Here is a 15,756-nt window from a genome sequence, read left to right on the forward strand (position 1 = left end):
AGCCTCTACTATCAGTTAAAAGACCGGTCTAGCGGAATAAACGCCAGTTCATTCACGCGCGCCCGTGTGATAGCGGCACGCCTTCTGAGCCTCAGAATATCGCTTGCGCATTCTCTCTCTCTTTGTTTGTGTCCCGCTAACCAACACACACACACACCGCACACACGTGTCCTCTGCCAGCTGTTCCCGCCGTACGCTAAGGACATAGCTCCACCTCTCGCTCTCTCTCTCTCTCGCTACCCCATCGGACGTCAGTGGCTCCGCCCCCGAACGCTGTGAGGAATAGCTCCATCTGGTGGCCGCACATCTCCATCTCTCGCTCTCTCTCTCTCTCTCGACACACATGCACACACGCACGCACGCACGCACACACACTCCACGTGTGTCTCTCCTTCTGTTTAGCTTAGTTTTGTGTGTTAGGTAGTTAGGTAATAAGGCTTTGTTAATTGCAGTGTTATTGATTGTGATCATTATTACTGATTTTAATAAATCTTATTATATTATAACTAGCGGTCTCTTGTGCTTGTTGTGTATATGTCACTGGATAACAGCAGGTTGTGAAGGCTAGTGCTTGAATTTCACGCCCTTCTTAATTGTTAGATTGTTTTATGCTTCCATGCCAATGATCACGATGATTGGCATGTGAGTATAAAACCTTTATATTGAGACTGAATACAGTTTTAGGTTATCTTTTCCCTGATCCCAGGGTGGTGCCCCGTTTATTCATGATTATATCATGATAATATATTAAATATAATTATTAATACTGATAATCATATTGATATTAATAATTAACTGTTGATAACCAAATCTGCTCCTGCTACAACCCCAACAACAGGCAATGCAAGCGATGGCCGAGCAGCGGGGGAAATATCGCCTAGCATGGCAAATCCATGCTAGGCTCCTCCTCGTACTCTCACTCCTCTGGCTCTGCCTCTGTTGACAATGTTGGCATCCATTGTTCCAAAACAGAAGAGCTCACCTGTTGCACTTTTATGCTAATGCTCTGATTGCAAATTGTATGTTGCAGGTGTTTTCCCATGTGATGAGTCAGTGTGCATAGTAGGGAAATTAACTTTAGAATTTTGAATAGCAGTGTGTTCCTTGTGAAAACAAGAGATTTTCTTCATGAAAATTGTGCCAAATGCAGAGAATTGTGTGTAGTGTTTTGAAAAAAGTGTGTTTTAAAACTGCAATTTGAGTGTAAAGCAGGAATTGTGCTTGCAGTTTAGCAGAGTTAGTTCAGGGTGTTGGTGCATGAGTTACATGTTGTGGTCATTGTGTCTCAAGTACCAGTATTTGTGTGTAAACAATTGAGAAAAACTGTATTTGAAAAAAAAGAACAAAAGGAAGTTTTATCTTTTGTGTTGTGTGGTGGTTTAAAGAAAATAAAAAAGAACAAAAAAAAGAACAAAAGGAAGTTGTATCTTTTGTGTTGTATGGTGGTTTAAAGAAAATATCCTTTGTGTGAAAGCTGGGGTATGTAATGTTGGAAAGCTAGCAAGAGAGCTAGCAAGATTTGAAAATAGCACCTCCTCCTACCTCCTCTAAGTTCCCCCCCTCCCGTCAGTGAGTCCGTCCAAGCTGATTCTTCCGGCATCAGCGAGACGTGAAGGCTGTGCAGAACTAGACATGAAGGCATCTGATTGGTTTTTTACTCCGACCAATCCCTTTGGTGCGAGAGGCGCAGATTGGTTGTTTGTTTTCTCAGTTCCACGGTGGCCACAGAGCTCTGTTTAATTCTGTTCCTTTTCCTGATGACATAATGTACTGATCCCTCTGAAATTAGACGGGCCATTTCACCCAGTATAACAAAAAGCTTCTGAACAGGATTACATACTTCATCCCATCTTTAAATGACAACATATCTTAGTTGGGAGGAGATGTTGTGTATGAAGCTACATATTGTGTTATACCAACAGTGTCCACTAGGTCGCATTTGTGTTCTGTAATAGGTTGGGCTCTCATGTGAAAAAAACAGTCTTGAAGAAGTGATTGAACAGCCAACAGCGTATCCATGTTGCTCTGTCGTGTGCCTCTAGTAGTAGAAGTGTTACCACATAGATATAAAGTAGAAACATAATAGTCATCATCACCTCATCACAATCTCCATACATATTAAACTTCTGCAGTTGATCCTCATAGGATTTCATCCATCCATCGTCTACCGCTTATCCTGTATTCCGGGGGCGGGGGGGCTAGAGCTGATCCCAGCTGACATTGAGCGAAGGAGGGGTACACCCTGGACAGGTCGCCAATCCATCGCAGGGCCAATATGTAGAGACTGAAAACCATTCACACTCAGAGGCCATCCACACGTACTAAAACAAACTTTTTTTCTCCGTTTTGCCTTGGCGTCGTTTCAAGATAATTTGCATCCAGACGAATCCAGTGAAAACGACTCAGCGCGCTGTAGTACATATTCCAGGCCTATATGTGGCGCTGTTTCTGCTACAAAAATGCAGAAGAAGAGACGGAGCTTGATCGGATGTTTGCCATTGCTATGGCAACACGTGAGAGCTACGGCTAATCGCCACCCGACCATCCGATCAATAAACACCCATAAGATGACAATTTGGCCCGTATAAATAAAACCAACAATAAGCATCAAAAGCCGTCACCCCAGGACATTGACGAGGCGTTGGGATGAATTAATTAGACAAATAAATGCCTACATTCATGGGAAGTTAGCTAGCGGTTGTTTGTTAGCATCGTAAAAAGTAGCAAATCTGCAACTTTTTTCCCAGAATATTGCCCCCCTCTCTCGGCTCAGTTTTTTTTCTTCATACAGTGGCCCTAATACGCCATCGTACATACGAGCAGAATATCTGCTACGAGCACGGAGGCCGCTGTTATTGTTGTTGTTATGAGACGTCACAGGGGAAGAAGTCAGGCTCGAGGGTCGAGGGGCGGGCCTATGACGTCAGCGTATTCGTTTTCGCCGTTTACATGAAAACGAACAAGAAACGGAGGGGCGTTGTTTTTTTCTTTTCCACCCTGAGAGCTGGTTTCAAAAAAGTGAGTTTTCGGCCCCGAAAACGCCGGATCCATATGGACGGCAGGGCGAAACGCATAAGACTTGTCCGTTTACGCACACCTACGGGCAATTTAGAGTCATCAATTAACCTATCCCCATCCTGCATGTCTTTGGACTGTGGGAGGACCATCTACACCACCATGCCGCCCCCTCACCAGATTGTTCCCTACAAATGTGATCCTGTTTCTCCACTGCCAAACAATTCCCCAGCCTGCCTACTCTCCTCTCCCAGTCTCCAGTCACTGTAGTATTTCTTTGAAGGACAAAAATGTACTTTAATATAATAATTAAGTATAAAGCAAAAAGTATCCCTATGAAGGAAAGCAAGGCTTATTGAATCCGGAATAGATAATTCCCCTCCAATGCATTAAAACTAAATTAACAAGCCTGTTTTGAAAATGTACAGAATAGATTGTTTTATGTACTGAGTAAAAGTAAAATTTTGTCAGAAAAAAATAAAAGTAAAGTACAGAGTACAGTAATGAAGTATTTCTATTGAGACACATGCACACATTTGTTTTCAATCAACACCACAGTGTTAAGTGCAATGTAGAAGCAAAAAATACATTTTGTACTTCATTTTAAACATGGTCTTCCTGGTTAATTAGAGACATGCTTGCAATGTCCAGAGGATTCAGAACAAAAACCTTGGTGAGTGCTTGTGTTCATGCTGCTTGATGAGTGACATGTACAGGCTAACATGAAGGCATTCAGTGAGCACTACACATCCAATATGGTTGAGAGTTGACAACACCGAACATTGAGAGAAAAAATGTGCTTCCGCCATCCTTTCATCTGGATGTTACTGTAGTAAAACGTCATCATAGCTGACAGAAATATTGGCCAATCTTTAAATACATTATCTGACAACCTTTTTAAAGAATGTGATAATAATTGCGTAGCTCAATTTGACAAACCCTAGCAGGCCTTGTACATATACAGCACAATGTGTGCATCACATCCACAGAGGGTACAGTGAATATGTTGACATTACAGTAGCATGAAGTGACAGGTTCTTCACACAGGAATCAGAGAGATATAAGGCACTAATATATTGCAGTATTCACTGTCTATGGACCCTTAAGAATATGCAGCTCTGTTTCAAATTATTTCTCACTCTCGTTATCTTTGGTTAGCTCTTGAATAAACCCATTATGTGGCTTGCATGCATCCACAAACAGTGGAAAATTAGACAAGCTAGTGTTGCATTCCTTGTCTTCATTCTCATCGTCTCCATCGTCCTTCCTTTTCCCTTCATCTGTGATAAATGTGCTGCCATCAAAAGTGGGCGTGCTGCAGCCGTAGGCTTCACTGTAAGGCCGCCGAGTCTCATCTGGGATGTTCTTCTTGAGGTCCCGATTCCTGTTGCGCTTGGCCATCTTGGTAACGGAGCCCAGGCGGTTGAAAATGTTGTCCTCAGACATGGTCTGGTGGTTGGCGCTGCCGTCGCACTGCTCAGCCCCCCGCAGAAGAAGGTTGTTTAGCTTGGAGTCAATGCTCTCCTGGGAGGACGTCTTATAGCTGTTGGTGTCTAGGCTGTTGAAGATAGCGCGGCGCTCTGGGGAAAGTATGTCTAGGGACACGGCACGTTGATCCAAGCCCAGCTGCCGTCTCTCCATGCTCCGGATGGTGGCGGCACGCTGCAGCTTGTCATGGACTTCGACACTCATACGACGACGTGTCTCCCGGAACTCTGCGCGCACATTTGCTTTCCATTCTGCTGCATGAGCCTTAATCTCTCCAACCTTGAACAAAGATGGTTAGAACAAATCAATGCGTCACTTAAGCATGTTCATATTTTATCATATTTATCCTTTTCAAGATAAATAGGAATATTAAGTAATTCATGACAATCCCAACATATCTTAATCTCATCAACAGTGACAAAACATAATCCAAAAATGTCTGTCAACATTATAACAGTCCCATTTTACAAGCACCTCCAGTGAATATTGCCACGGATCAATACAAATGATTGATAGATAGAGAGATAGGTGGGTAGGTGGGTGGGTGGGTGGGTAGGTAGGTAGGTACCAATTATCAATGAATTCCTAGATGAATCGGTTATAGAGTCTGGATCGGGTATCGCAAGACTTTGAAGCGGTTGGCGGCATTACACCAGCGTCTCTAAAACAACGTGAGAGCTGAAGCTGCCTGTGAAATGCCGTAGCTGCCTAGCTGGTATGAGTGATAAACAAGGGACAACATGGAAAATGGAGGAGGTGGAGGTGGAGAGGCGGGCGCAGCACAGGTAGACGGCTGCGACGCTGCCGTGTGACCGCAGGCACTCCACGACCGCACGTGAGAGATGGATGGCTTTGAATGTCAATCGCTTGTGTCTCAACTTGCGCCAAAAGAGGCGGCCGCAGCACGAGTAGCATCCACGACACTGTCCTGTGACCGCCATCCAACGATTCAGCCAGACTTTCAGACTTTTTTTGGTCCATGTCTAAAAATAAATACATTGACATGCGATTTTGTTGTTCTGTTTTTGTTGTTGTTGCCAGTGCCATACAGCCACAATGCTTAGGGATATGTGGTTTTTTACATATTTGAAAAGAAACTATTGTACTGTCACTTTCATAGAATTGGCTTCTTTATTTTATAAAATATCTACAACAAATATTGTAGATAGAATCAAATAGAATCAAATCGTATCGTTCTTACACTGTATGGAATCGATTTGATTCAAATTGGTCTGTAATAAAAGGATATCGTTTTTTAATCGAATCGTAACCTGTGTATCTAGATGCATATCGAATCGTTCATCACAGAGAGATGTGCAACCCTAATAGATAGATAGATAGATAGATAGATTGATTGATTAATTGATTGATCGATTCCCGAGGGGAAATTAGGTCATCGTAGCAGCAGCGGTACAATACCTTCAGAATACAAAAAAATAAAACTGTACAATACACAATGTGGTTATATTTAAATAATAAGTCACTTAATTTGTATGTGTTTGTGTGTGAGTTGCATGGGCATTATACAGTCTGATGGCACCAGGTAGGAATGATTTCCTGTGCCGTTCTTTAAGGCAGCGGGGTTGAATGACTCTGCTGCTGAAGCTGCTCTTAAGCTTGTCCAGAGTTTCGTGGAGGGGGTGAGAGACATTGTCCATGATCACCAGCAGTTTTGCCAGCATCCTGTCCTCCGCCACCTCCTCCAGGGTGACAAGCTTAGAGCCAACAACAGACCCTGCCTTTTTTATGAGTTTGTTAAGTCTGTGTGCATCCTTCGCTTTGATGCCCGCACCCCAGGACAACACAATGAAGAAGATGGTGCTTGCAACTACAGACTCAAAGAACATCTGGAGCATCCGGTTGCAGACATTAAAGGACTTGAGCCTCCTCAGGAAGTAGAGCCGGCTCAGGCCCTTCTTGTAGACTGCCTCTGTGTTTGTGGTCCGCTCCAGTTTATTGTCCAGCACCACACCCAGGTATTTGTAAGTCCACAATGTCAACATCTCACCCACCGATACAGACCGGAGAGGGCAGGGGCTTGTTCTTCCTGAAGTCCACCACCATCTCTTTGTCTTCGCCACGTTCAGCTGCAGGTGGTTCTCCCCACACCATTTGACAAAATTGCCGACCAGGTCTCTGTACTCATCCTCCCTCCCACATTCTACGCACCCCACAATGGCCATGTCATCAGAGAATTTCTGCAGATGACACGACTCAGTACAGTACTAATCTGCAGTGTAGGTGGTGAAGAGGAAGGGAGACAGCACAGTTCCCTGGGGGGCACCAATGTTGCCAATCAGACGGTCAGACACACAGTTTTGTAATCTCACAAACTGCTGTCTGCCCGTCAGATAGTCATCGACCCATGTGATGAGGGGAGAATCCACCCGCATGTTCTCCAGTTTGGCCTTCAGCAGCTTGGGCTGGATGGTGTTAAAGGCGCTGGAGAAGTCGAAGAACATGACGTGGACAGCAGTGTTGGGTCTATCCAGGGAGGAGTAGGCTTCCTGCAGCAGGTAAATGATTGCATCATCAACCCCAACATGGGGCTGATATGAAAATTGTAGGGGGTCCTGTGATGGGCACACTAGGGGTCTGAGGTGTGCAAAAACCAGCCTCTCCATGACCTTCATGATGTGAGAGGTCAGTGCAATCGGCCTGTAGTCATTCAGTGCCACAGGATGTCCTTTTTGGGCACTGGAACAAGGCAGGATGTTTTCCAGAGCACTGGCACTCTCTGAAGGTGGAGGCTCAGGTTCACAGAGCTGGCCGGCACAGGCCTTCAGCACGCGAATGCTGATGCGGTCCGGTCCAGCAGCTTTTCTCTGATTGAGCCTCTCCAGCTCTCTCTCCTCACCTGGCTGGCTGTGATGTTAAGTCCAGTCTGGGGGATGGGGGTGGTGCAGAGTGCTGACTGCTGCAAGAGTTTGAAGGCAGCAGTGGGGGAAGTTCAAGAGTCCTGGGGGAGGGGTGTGTGAGAAAGTCTGTGGTGGGGGGTGGGGGAGAAGGAGGTGGTAAAAGCTGGTGTCCGCTGTGGGGGTTGGTGTGGGGCTGTGGGGGGGTAGTGTCCAAGAGTTGGTTGCTCAGAGGAGCAGCAGCTGGTTGCTGGGGGAGCTGGAGTCGAACCTGTTGAAAAACAGGTTGAACTCATTCGCACGTTGTATGTTTCCCTCAGCTGTTCCTCCACCTCTCCTCTGGAAGCCGGTGATCTCTCTCATCCCCCTCCAAACATCTCTGGTGTTATTGTTTTCCAGTTTGAATTCAGTTTTCTCCTGTATTTTTCCTTACTCTACCTGATGCTGTGTTTTAGTTCTCTCTGAACACGCTTGAGTTCCGCACGGTCCCCTGACCTGAAGGCCCTCTTTTTCTCGTTGAGTACGGCCTTTAGGTCGCTGGTCACCCAGGGTTTGTTGTTTGGGTAACAGCAGACTTCTTTAGTGGGGATGGTGTTGTCCATGCAGAACCCAATGTAATCAGAGACGCAGTCAGTGATGCCATCAATGTCCTCACCGTGTGGTTTATAGAGTGCCTCCTAGTCAGTGGCTTCCAGGGAACCCTGCAGTGATTCCATGGCCTCGGGGGACCATTTCCTCACAGTTCTCACTGTCACTGGTAGCTGCTGAACCAGTGACCGGGGGACCATTTCCTCACAGTTCTCACTGTCACTGGTAGCTGCTGAACCACAGGCTTGTATGATTGGGAGAGCAGGACGATGTTGTGGTCTGACCTGCCCAGGGGAGGGAGGGCAGTGGAGCTGTATGCATCTTTAACATTTGCATACAGCAGATCTATAGTTTTATTGTCCCTTGTTGTGCATTTGACAAACTGGTGGAACATTGGGAGTGTGGATGAGAGAGAGACGTGGTTGTAGTCACCTGTAATGATGACGAAGGCTCCGGGGTGTTTCGTCTGTAGTGCTGCGGTCTCAGCGTGGATAACGTCACACAGCGTTTCCAGATGGCGGGATGTAAACTAATGGCAATAACACTTGTAAACTCCTGTGGCAGAAAATATGGACGTAGTCCGATGGCGATGAGCTCGATGCCTTTAACAGAGATGTGCCCGGGGTGACACCACCTGTTGTTGACGAGCACGGCGAGTCCTCCTCCCTTCTTCTTGCTACTCGCGGTGGTGTCTCTGTTGGTTCGGACCATGTAGAAGCCAGGGATGGTGGCGTTGGAGTCTGGTATCTAGTCGTGTAGCCACGTTTCCGTGAAACACATGATACTGGACTCTCTGTACTCCCGCTGCGTCCTGGCGAGCACTTCCAGTTCTTCCATCTTATTTGCCAGGGACCTTACGTTTCCAGTAATGATTTCCGTGCTTAAACTTCCTACTCTTCCTTCTCCGTTTAACACCCGCTCTGCAGCCTTGCCGTCTCCTCTGTAGCTCCTTCGGTACTGTCGGTCTCTCCCCGGCGAGGAGGGTTTGGGGCCTCAGGGCGATCAGCTGGTCGCGGCTGCAAACAATGCCGGCTGTAGAGCAGGCATGGCTTCCAGTCACCAGGAGAGACCAAAGCACGAAAAAGGTAACTAGGAGATATCCAAAACGTTGGAGAAGCATCTGTGGATTGTGTTAATCCACAGCGCAGAGTACAAATAATAAAAAAAAAGTAAGCTAAAAACAAAATAAGAACTCAATACAAACTATAGAGTACAGGGAGCTGCTACGATAGGCTGCCACTGGCACGGCGCCATCTTGAATGACATTATTATTTCTGCAACACAATCATATACGTTTTCAGGTTCATCGCATTTCTCCTGAGAGGAAGGGAAAGGGTCTGGCAGCAGCAGCCTCCTCCCCCTGGAACTGACGAAACAAGGCATCAGATTTGACATTACGGGAACCAGGGCAGGGGCAGGACAGGAAGAAGTGGAACTGAGTGATCACAGACCACCGGGCTTGGTGAGAATTCAGTCTTTTCCCCCAGCTGATTGGTCCCGTCAAGTCAGTGACTGCAATCTCTGATGCGGAAGTCAGCAGGTGCATGGACAGACTCATGGGGCAAAGGCAGTTCAGGAGTCCATGGGACAACAGGCAGTGATGACTATGGAGTCCATACGGAGAAAGTCTCTGCGGTTGGTTGAGCCACAGATAAATGATCAACAAACTTACGGTGATCGGGTGACACAGAAAGAGAATTATTAAAGTAACATTCAACTTGACCTACTGCATGCTCTGCTGTCTACTGTATCAGTAAATTTAATAGTGGCGGATCGTCTAAAAGCTTACCAATCAATATTATTGGCCAAGAGGGCAACACAAAGGTTTTAGTGAAACTGCATGTGTACTGAATATATGACTCTGATTTACCAGTGTGAGTTTGTAAACTAGTGTTTCAATATACACTGCTCAAAAATATTAACAGTTAAATAACATAACAGATCTTAAAGAACAAATTATTCAAGTTGAAAATCTTAACTGATGTACATTGTATAATTTGTGGAATATTACGTAACAATAGTCAATGTAAATAAAAATCAATCCATTATGGACTGGATTCAAAATCACAACAAAAAACAAAATAAACCATTTTAATCACAGGCTGATCTAACTTTAAGAAATGTATAATTACATCTTATAATTTGAATCTAGTGTGTCTGGCCCCTGTACACCTGTATGCAATCCTGACAGACAGCATGTCTATGAGTGCTCCTGATGAGTCTGTGGACGTTGTCTTTGTGGATCTCCTCCCAGACCTTGATCAGGGCATCAGTGAGCTCATGGACAGTCTGTGGTGGGACATGGCACCACCGGATGAACCGATACATAACGTTCTATACGTTCTCAAATTGATTTATGTCCAGGAAATTCGACGGTCAGTCAATGGCATCAATACCTTCGTCATCCAGGACTTGCCTACACACTATGGCCACATGAGTTCGGACTAGTCCTGCACTAGCAGGAAGCCACAGCCCTCTGCAACAGCATAAGGTCTGACAATCGCTCTGAGGATTTCATCCCAGTACCTAACAGCAGTCAGGGTGCCGGCTATGACTCCCCAGACCAGGATTATGTTACAGGCAGCCTAACGTTCACCGCAGCATCTCCAGATGCTTTCACAGCCGTCACATGTGCTCAGTGTGAACCTGCTTTCATCAGGGCGCTAATGGCCGACCTACCAAAACCACAGGTCCCACTAGAGCCCTCATGCCACCCTCATGGAGTCTATTTCTGACTGTTTGGTAAGAAACATTCCCGCAGTATGCACACCAGTCATTTTATAGGGCTCTGGCAGTGCGCCTCCCATTTCTCCTGGCACAAAGGAGCATATACCAGTCCCCCTGCTGTGTTGATGCCCTTCTACGGCCCTGTTGGGCTCTCCTGGTATCTCCTCTAGGCTCTTAAAACTGTGCTAGGGACACAGCAAACCTTCTTGTGACCTCACGTATGGATGTGCCATCATGTAGGAGCTGGCCTACCTGTGAACTGGTCTTCATTTGTACCAAAAGCAGGTGAAATTGATTTCCAATCACTTGTGCTTCCTAAAATGAACAGATTGATGTCCCTGAAGTTTAACTGACTTGGTGTTATACTATAATTATTAACAGTTCCCTTCATTTTTTAAAGCAGTGTAGATTAGCAGTGTAGATTGGCTGGCCCATTTTCTTTGTTGATGTTATCAACAAATTCAAAGTAACACCAATTGACTAACTGATATGATTATTGTGTGAGTGAAGTGTTCCTTTTAATCTCAAAATGTTATCACATAATATTCCACCACTGAAACAGAACTGGGATGAGGATTAGGAGATAATATGAAAGATTCTGACATTAACATGCTTCAATCAATCCATAAATCAAACAATGAAGTATGCCTAACGAACATTATGATTGGTTGTAGTGATATATCAGAAGAAGCTTGTCCTCTTGTCAAGAATACACAATGAGCAACATCATCATATGGGCAATGATTGTTCCTCATGAAATCATACCTCTTCTTTTGTCTTTTTGGACAGCACCCTCAGCCAGTCTCCAATCATGTTCAGTACTGCAGCAAAGTAGGCAAGACCACCCAGGATCCAGAACCACACCAGCGGTCTGTACCATGTCCGGTACTGAATCCTTCTGTCTCCCCCTGGTTAGAAAACAAGACACAAATGTGTCACTGTGCTGCTGCTGGATCACAACAAAGAATTAAGACATTCACAGGTGGGTTCACTGGTGCTTCTTTTCCACCAAGGCATTTTAAGGGCAAGTTTGGATCTGGTGCCTAATCGCGAACCAGTTATTTGTGTTTCCACAAATTCCGCCAAAGAACAAAGTCTTGCTTATGTCAGGGGATAGGGGTGGGGTTAACGTTTGAGGCGATGGTGGAAAATATGCTGCTGCAGATCTACTCTGTTACTGATCCTGGTAAGTTTCACTTTTCAAATGTTTCACCTTGTTGCAAACCAACTACCCATTTCTGTTTAATTTACGAAGCTACTGATTACGTTCGTAACAGTAGCAATTCGTATGCTCCCTTGGGTAATGTAAGCTGACCAGCTAGCTAGCCAGCTAGTGTGATAATGCTAACAATAATGTTAGCATGCTACTTTCTGACACTGCCGCTGGCTCACTATATGTTGACTACCAACGTAAATTAACATCTGGCTTCACAGCGTCGTGGACAGGTTTGTGATTAAACCACTGTTCTCTTGTTTTTGTGCTGTTGGAGCTGTCGGACATTGCCGATATTGAAGGAGGCCCAACCCGCAGATGACTTTTGCACACATGCTCTACACTTTTAAAAATGTTGTGATTGTAGTATTTAGTATTTTTTGTCAAAATAAGAGACATGTCTGCTTTGGTATGCATAATCAACAGAGATGCAATGCAAGTAATGCATTTTTTAAAAATGTTTATTCACATGTATGCACATTAATTATACACAGCTGCTCTTTCAACAACTTGACAAGGGAACATAAAAATGTACATTCCAGTGTAATGAGTTGTTTAATCATTGAAACAGAGCAGGTAGAATTACATGTTTAGCAGTGGTGAGATCGTGGCTGTGCCCAGACAGCAGGCGACCTCTATCTTGCCATCCGCCGCTATACTGATGTTACCTGTAAAGATAGAAATTGGTATATCAATATAATTTTTTTTTTGTTTAACTGCAATGTAATCGATGCCAGGTAGTCTGCGCTAGGTAACATTAGCTAATGTTAGCAGCATTAACATCTTACATCCAGTGTTAATAAGAATCAAAACCATAATAATTAATATAAGATAATTACCATTCTTCTCGAACGTTATCTCTGTCTACAGCGTTCAAGATGAGCAGCACAAGTGTGTTGCATCCATTATCGTCAATGGATTCTACTGTCATTAATGGATTCAACATTAATTCATGAATTCTACTTTGACTAATTAATTATACTTTCATTAATGGGAAACCTTGGTAGTTGAACGGATACTACACATACCACATAGCTGTAGAGAGTTTAATTCCAGCTGTGGGATCTTTGCGCACACGTGGATCAGCCTCATATCATAAAACCAGCGGTCAAAGATTGTTATCATGGATGGTCAACAATACCTAATAGAAGCCAATAGAAAAAGCTAGCCAACATCTAACACAGGGATGCCAGGGTTACGGCCCACGGGCCGGACCCGGCCCGACTGTACGTCACATCCGACCCGCGGGTGATAAGGGAAGAATATTATATATTATTATTTTATCTATTTAAAAAAATATATATACCGTAAATCCTATTACCGGCCGGTCTCTAACATTGGACGGGGCAAGTGTCGACAGGCAGCGTTATTTCCATACTTCCCATTCATTGTCAGGTTCGCGTCTCGAAGATTTTGGCTGAGGCTATATTAAAGGATTTACGGTATGCCCTGCAATGCATTAGACTCACGGCGAGTGTGGAGAGACGGTGCGCCGCTCCCTCCTGCAAGCTCTCGAAAATCTTTTAAACTGAATGTTGTCCATCTAAGATAAAGACAGATTCAGCAACTGCATAGCTTATTTCTTGCATAAAATGTTTTTAGAAACACGTTTGGTGCCAATGCAATTTCTTTTTGATGTGTAGGCCTTCATGAACAATTTCAAATAGCCTACCTATCCATGTGTTGAGTTAATGTTTGGCCTTTTCACTCCCCCTGAGGTCTCACTTGAGAAAAATCTGGCCCCCTGTCCAATTTTACCCTGGCATCCCTGATCTAACACTACAAACCAATAAGCCACAGATACAATTAGAACTAAGAGCAATAATGAAGGCAAGGCAAGGCAAGGCAACTTTATTTGTATAGCACATTTCATACACAAGGCAGACTCAAAGTGCTTCACATCATAAAACAAAGTGAGAAGAAAAAAAATAGAAGAATTAAAAGAAAATAATAAAAATTTAAAAATGCATTACAGAAAGAAAAGAGAATAAAAACATATTTGCAATAATTAAAAACAGTGCAGACATTAAAAGATTTAGCAGAAAGCTATGGTGAACATAACAGTTTTCAGTCTAGTTTTAAAAGTGGTCAGAGTTGGGGCAAGTCTTACAGTTTATTCCAGCCATTTGTTGCATAGTGACTAAATGATGCTCTCCCGTGATTGTTGTTTACTCTGGGAATCACTAACAGATTGGTCTCAGAAGATCTTAGTGGTCTAGAAGGCTTATGTAGTGGGAGCATATCAGTGATATACTTCGGTCCTAGACCATGTAGTGATTTATATGTGAGCAGGAGGATTTTGAAATCAATCCTCTGACATACAGGGAGCCAATGTAAGGATTTAAGAATTGGTGTAATGTGCTCACATTTTTTGGTCTTTGTAAGAACTCTAGCAGCAGCGTTCTGAACAAGCTGTAGCTGCCTGACAGTTTTTTTCGGAAGACCTGCAAGGAGACCATTACAGTAGTCTAGCCTACTAGTAATAAAGGCATGTACAAGTTTTTCTAAGTCTTGAGCTGACATGAGCCCTCTAAGTCTTGCTTCATTTTTTAGGTGATAGTAGGCTGATTTTGTTACTGATTTAACGTGATTGTCGAAATGTAAATCAGAATCCATAATAACCCCAAGATTTCTGGCTTTGTTTGAGGTTTTCAGGGACAGAGAGTGAAGGTGTTGAATTACTTTAAACCTTTCTTTTTTAGCACCAAAAACAATTATCTCAGTTTTGTCCTCATTTAGTTGTAGGAAGTTTTGGCACATCCAGTCTTTGACTTGCTCAATGCACTGGCACAGAAGATCTATGGGGCGATAGTCGTTTGGTGATAGTGCTACATAGATTTGGGTGTCATCGGCATAGCAATGATGGTCAATGGGAGCATGTAGATGTTGAATAAAGTTGGCCCCAAGATTGAACATTGGGGGACTCCACACGTTACATTGGTAGGTTCTGATACAAAATCGCCAATGGAAACAAAATAGTTCCTATCTTGTAGATATGACTTGAACCAGTTTAAGACTGTGCCTGAGAGCCCCACCCAGTTTTCCAACCTGTCCAAGAGTATTGAGTGGTCGACAGTGTCAAATGCAGCACTGAGGTCTAATAGCATTAATATTGAAGTTTTGCCAGAGTCTGTGTTAAGACGGATGTCATTTACAACTTTAATAAGGGCTGTCTCTGTGCTATGAAAAGGTCAAAATCCTGACTGGAAGTTGTTGTGGCAGCCAGTTGAAGCCAGGAAGTGATTTAGTTGTTGGAGGACAACTTTCTCAATTATTTTACTTATGAAGGGTAGATTTGAAATTGGTCTGTAGTTGTTGATAATAGAGGCATCTAGGCTCCGCTTTTTTAGAAGAGGTTTAATGACTGCAGTTTTGAAGGCCTTTGGGAAATTGCCTGACTGAATGGAGTTATTAACTATTTGCAATACGTCTATTGATAGGCAGTCAAAAACATTCTTAAAAAAGTTGGTAGGTAAAGCATCAAGGCAGCAGGTGGATGATTTTAGATTTGTCACCGTTTCCACTAGAGTTTTAGAGTCTATGGCATTAAAGCTTGCCATCATTGCTGTGTTACTTTTGCCTGAACAGGGTGGTGATCCAACTTTTTTGTTTGAGATATTGATGGCGCGTCTGATGCCTTCAATTTTATTAGTATAAAAGAATGCAAACTCATTGCATTTCTGTGTGGAGTGGAGTTTAGGTGGTATTTGTGTTGGGGGGTTGGTCAGTCTGTCAACAGTTGCAAATAGGGTTTTCGCCTTATTAGCGTTGTTGTTTATGATATTGGAGAAGTATGTTTCTCTCGCACTTTTTAAATTAAAATTTTATATAATTATATAATAATTTTAAATTTTTAAATTGTAGGCCCGG

At 43.8% G+C, this 15,756-nt stretch overlaps 1 protein-coding gene across 1 annotated transcript in view; it reads right to left on the reverse strand.

Moving 5' to 3' along the window:
• Positions 1-3,887: 3,887 nt before the first annotated feature.
• kcnk10a (potassium channel, subfamily K, member 10a) overlaps positions 3,888-15,756 on the reverse strand; it is a 102,447-nt gene continuing 90,578 nt past the window's right edge. The window contains exons 6-7 of the mRNA XM_084031065.1: positions 11,439-11,581; positions 3,888-4,782 (exon numbers count right to left, since the gene is read on the reverse strand). Coding sequence (XP_083887191.1) covers positions 4,144-4,782; positions 11,439-11,581 — 782 coding nt within the window. The 3' untranslated portion in view covers positions 3,888-4,143. The remainder of the gene's footprint in view (positions 4,783-11,438; positions 11,582-15,756) is intronic.

Source organism: Eutrigla gurnardus, assembly GCF_963514095.1.
Source record: "Eutrigla gurnardus genome assembly, chromosome: 16".
NCBI classification, from domain to species: Eukaryota; Metazoa; Chordata; class Actinopteri; order Perciformes; family Triglidae; genus Eutrigla; species Eutrigla gurnardus.